The sequence below is a fragment of the Gekko japonicus genome, unplaced genomic scaffold (assembly GCF_001447785.1).
Source record: "Gekko japonicus isolate JY-2015 unplaced genomic scaffold, Gekko_japonicus_V1.1 scaffold4511, whole genome shotgun sequence".
NCBI classification, from domain to species: domain Eukaryota; kingdom Metazoa; phylum Chordata; class Lepidosauria; order Squamata; family Gekkonidae; genus Gekko; species Gekko japonicus.
In genome coordinates this window covers 34982-39768 of record NW_015169315.1, presented here as the reverse complement: position 1 = coordinate 39768, position 4787 = coordinate 34982, and the positions used below count along the sequence as shown (strand labels likewise).

The 4787-nt window shown below is 43.7% G+C and overlaps 1 protein-coding gene across 1 annotated transcript in view; it reads left to right on the top strand.

Moving 5' to 3' along the window:
- The first annotated feature begins 643 nt into the window (after positions 1-643).
- Positions 644-4787, top strand: part of CSGALNACT2 (chondroitin sulfate N-acetylgalactosaminyltransferase 2) — a 38866-nt gene continuing 34722 nt past the window's right edge. The window contains exons 1-2 of the mRNA XM_015416614.1: positions 644-745; positions 858-1890. Coding sequence (XP_015272100.1) covers positions 1233-1890 — 658 coding nt within the window. The 5' untranslated portion in view covers positions 644-745; positions 858-1232. The remainder of the gene's footprint in view (positions 746-857; positions 1891-4787) is intronic.

Below are 4787 nucleotides of genomic sequence, written 5' to 3'. Positions count from 1 at the left end.
AAGAGCTCTGTAAGCTCTGGGAGGACTGGCTACATGAGGGGTGTGTTGCCTAATATGCAAAGGAGTTCCTGCTACAAAAAGAGCCCTGCTTCTGGGGTTTTGTTTTCTTTCTGAGGGGCAGAGACTAGTGCAAATGCAAATCTTTTTTATTTTAAATCCTAAATCCTTCTTAAATGTGGTCAGTTTCCATTTCCCAGAAATTGAAATAACAAGTCACTAGGATGGGGAAGTACAATCAGAAATGGAAGCTGCCTTTGCTAAGTTCTTTAATCATTGCTATTAAAAAACAAACAAAAAAACCCCAACTTACTTGTGTTTCCCAGAAATGACAGAACAGCACGGGGAAAGAATTCTGTCAGCTACTTTATGTGGTTGGGGGGGAAAAAAAATCTGTTTTGTATTAGCCCTTTGTGTGAGCTTATTTCAGACATTTCCATAAGAAGGAAATAATTGCTGTGTCACACAGTAGCAAGGGCTGAAGCTGCGTAAACCTTCCTCTGTTTTGGACTGGCACAAAAAATTTAATCAGTAATTTATCATGTCTACTTTTGGGGGGTATTATGACTTGCCTTCGTGTGCTTTCCAGATGTCTGGTTACTTTGCAGTGCTAATCGAGTGTACTTTTCATTTAATTTTTAGGCTCCTTAATTTTGCTGATTCAGATTTCGAAGAAGGGGGAGAGAGAGAGAAGCGCGGTCACTAAGTGCCAGAGGAAAATATCTCAGACTGTCCAGCAAAAATCACAGTTACGTCATTGATGGTTCTGGGTGGGCCGTATAAATGGGCGAGAGCAACGAGTGGCCTTGACTGTAAGGAATCCCAGAAGCTGAGATCGTCTTTTCCTTCGCACTTTACAGGTCCCAGTATTGGATGACACATTTTTCAGCTGACTTCTTTCTGCAGATGAAGGCATTATGGATCCCATAACTCCATGCTTGTGTGCTTAGACAAATTGTCCCGAACAGCATGGAGGCTGACAGTTCAGACTGTAGCTACACACAGTAATGGAAGATGTAATAATACTGGATTTTGGGATCTCCACAGTATTGCTTGAACAAGACGAGATTTCTTTGGGGGGGGGGGAATGGCTTGCACAGAAATGGATGTATTTGGACACTGGAGAGAATCGTTTTGACTCCTCTTTGAAACCATGTCTCCCTGCGAGTAATACAAGCAAGATATGACCAAAAATATCAGCTGCTTAGTTGGAAGACAACGAACGGGCTCTGAGGATGACCAGAAGGGGCTTTCTGTTTCAAGCCAGGACTCGATGGCTACTGGTGGGTCTTGCTTTACTCTTGAGCTTGTTGCTCTTCATGTATCTTCTCGAGTGTGCCCCACAGACAGACGGCAATGGGTCCCTTCCTGGCATCGTAGGGGAGAGTTTCGGTAAAGAGCACTACCAGGCCCTTCTTCAGGAGCAAGAGGAGCATTACCAAACCAGGGCGATGAGCCTCAAGCGCCAGATCGCCCAGTTGAAGCAGGAGCTTCAGGAAATGAGTGAGAAGTTGAAATCACTACAGGAGAAGAAGAGCCCTAAAGTCAGCAGCATGGGCTACCCGGCCACCAAAGAGCAGGCGCCCAACGATCTCCTGGAATATTTGCATTCTCAAATAGATAAGGCGGAAGTGAGCGTGGGGGCCAAACTGCCCAGCGAGTACGGAGTCATCCCCTTTGAGAGCTTTACCTCTATGAAGGTGTTCCAGCTGGAGATGGGGCTGACGCGGCACCCGGAGGAGAAGCCCGTCAGGAAAGATAAGCGGGACGAGCTGGTGGAAGTCATTGAGGCGGGCCTCGAGGTGATCAATAATCCAGACGAAGAAGACGGGCAAGAGGACGATGACGGGATAGGGGAGAGACAGCTTTACAGCGAAAACGATTTCGTGGAAGGTACGCCGTATAAAACTTTCTCGTTTGGATTCCCTAGCACAAAATGAATCCAGCCTTATTTGGAAAAACAGTAAACCTTGGAAGCAAGTTGCTTTAGCTATTGTGAAAGACGTTGGTAAGGGGGCTTAAAATGTTTTAAGTTAACTTGTTTAGAGTTTAGTGGCACCTTTTAAGACCAACACAAGTTTATTCAAGGTATGAGCTTTCATGTTCATGCATGCACAGAAAAGCTCATACCTTGAGAAACCTTTTCTGGTCTTCAAGGTGCCACTGGACTCTAAATTTGTTCTACGGCTTCAAACCAACATGGCTGACCAACATGGCTGACCACCTGGAACTAAGTTAACTTGGGAATAAAAGTAAGGAATTGCAAGAATCACTCATCCCAATCTTCTTACATTTCTAGTAGTTCAGTATGTTCCTAAATCTGGTTCACCAAGTGAGTTTAGGAGAGTGCCTGCTATCCTGCTGCCATTTCATGGTCACACCAATGCCACAATCATGTGATAGGATTCATGTGTGCCTGTAGGAGGCAAGGTGGCACATGTTGTCCCCTGTGGCCCACTCCAAACCCTAATTTATTGTCAAGGCTCAATTGGGGCTTGATCACAGATACCCCCCACAAACTTGGCTCCTGGGCCTTCTCCTCCCAAATATGTAGAACTGTGTTGCATGAATTCTACAGTCACATTCAGTTGTAGTATTTTTTTGGGAATTTTTTTTATTATAAACATAAATAGTAAAAGTGCAGCTATACAACCAAAACATAACAAAATAAAACTGGGAAACATTAAAATATGTAGCAGTAGCATTAGAAGGTACAGCATGTAACTTGAGCATGAGGAATCAGTTGCAACTGTAACAGGTCAATGGGGTAGGCATGGAGGAATTTCAGACAGACAATATAATCCAGAAGGAGGAACGGTTCCCAAACGGTTTCTGGTCTGTCATTTCAGACAGAACCGTTCATTTTTCCCCACTGTTTTTCGCCCGCGCAGGCGATCTCCGGCTTTTTTTTTAAGGTTCGCTTTATAGCGTTATAGTGCTATAATGGAACAGCAGTATATCAACGCCATTGGAATGCCTGGAGTGTTTTGTTTAGTGCTATAGCGCTATAAAGCGAACATTAAAAAAGAGATTGCTCCATGACGGCTCAAAAACGGCTTCAAAACGGGTTAAAAAGGGTAATGTGAAATTCCTCATGGTTTGGAACTTCTCCTATCGATACCTTTGGTAACTTTGGTAGCCAATCTGCAGGAGAGTTAGAATTAAAGTCAGAGGAAACGTTCTGGTGATTATGATAAGAGATCTTTTCCATAACATAAAATCTCCAGATGGCGGTAAACCAAAGTTGAGTTGGAGGGGGTAATCTATTTTTCCATTTTGTAGCTATAGCAGCCCTTGCTGCAGCTAAAAGAAATTCTATTATTCACTTGTAGTATTCATTCTGCTAGCACCGAACTGTACAGGTAAATAATCCTCGCATAGATTAAAAAAAAAATTCAGGGGCTCAAATAATACAATCATTGGCCTAGCTCTGGGGTATATTTCAAACCTTACCCATGTTTTGAAAAGAGAGGTGATATTGTCTGTAAGAATTTTATTTTGTAAAAAACATTTTTTTTTAAAAAAAAAATTAAAACATTTCTATCCCACCTTTCAGTTAGGGACCTCAGGTGGCAAAGTTGAAATTACACACACACACACAAACACACACACACCAATTAAAACAAAAGCAGGACATGAAATCAATAAGGGAACACCAAATGAAATGAAAAGTCTTCATCCATTGGATGGAAGTCAATGATAGAAAGTAGCAGGACAACAAAATCTTGCCCTCAGTTAAGTTATTCAGAATAGTGTTGATTTTTTTAAAGAAAAAAATTACATGCTTTTTTGGGGGGGAAATGTAAATATTCAGGGTGCAAGGACAATCGTTGTGCAGTATCGTACCAGCTGTTGCTTGCACCTTCAGTTATGCATTCTGCCTGCCTGCAAAAAACCTCATCGGCATACAGACATAAAAGTGGCAGGATTCAGGGGTAAAACCACATAGTTTCAGTGGGAGGATTCAGGGGGTGAAACCACATCGTAAGTTTGCCTCTCCATGAATGACTTTGGAACGAGCCTTATGGGTATGCGCTCTCCCCTCCCCCTCATGTCCTGTAGGTCTCTTCTTGGCTTGACTTATGGCACACTTTGCTTATAATAAGCTGACCAACTGCAGTCTGTTGCTTTGTGCGCAGTGCAAATTCCAGTGTGGCACCAACTGGAGAGCTGGAAATGCAGTGCAGGAGAGGAGTGGGAATTTGAGAGGCCAGGAGCCCAAACTTTGACCCCAGGCTCGTTCCTGTAGCGCCAGACCTGCCTGAGGGTTAGCAGAAGTTGGGACTGTACCTTAACTGTTTTGTGTATCATTCTTTGCCATTCTTTACCCCAGCATCAGGTAAAGGGACTGACGTATTTATTTATTAAAATGTTTATACCCCACCTTTCTTCTTGGTTCAAGGTGGCTTGCAATAACAGTTCAGTTTGGTGCAGTGGTTAAGTGCACGGACTCTAATCTGGGAGAACCGGGTTTGATTCCCCCACTCCTCCACTCGCACCTGCTGATATGACCTTGGGTCAGTCACAAGCTCTGGCACAGCTGTCCTTGAGAAAGAGCAGTTTGTGTCAGAGTTCTCTCAGCCCCACCCACCTCACAGGGTGTCTGTTGTGGGGAGGGGAAGGGAAAGGAGTTTGTAAGCCGCTCTGAGACTCCGAGTGAAGGGCGGGGTATAAATCCAATCTCTTTTCTCTTCTCTTCTCTTCTTCTTCTCTTCTCTTCTCTCTTCTCTCTTCTCTCTTCTCTCTTCTCTCTTCTCTCTTCTCTCTTCTCTCCTCTTCTCTCTTCTCTT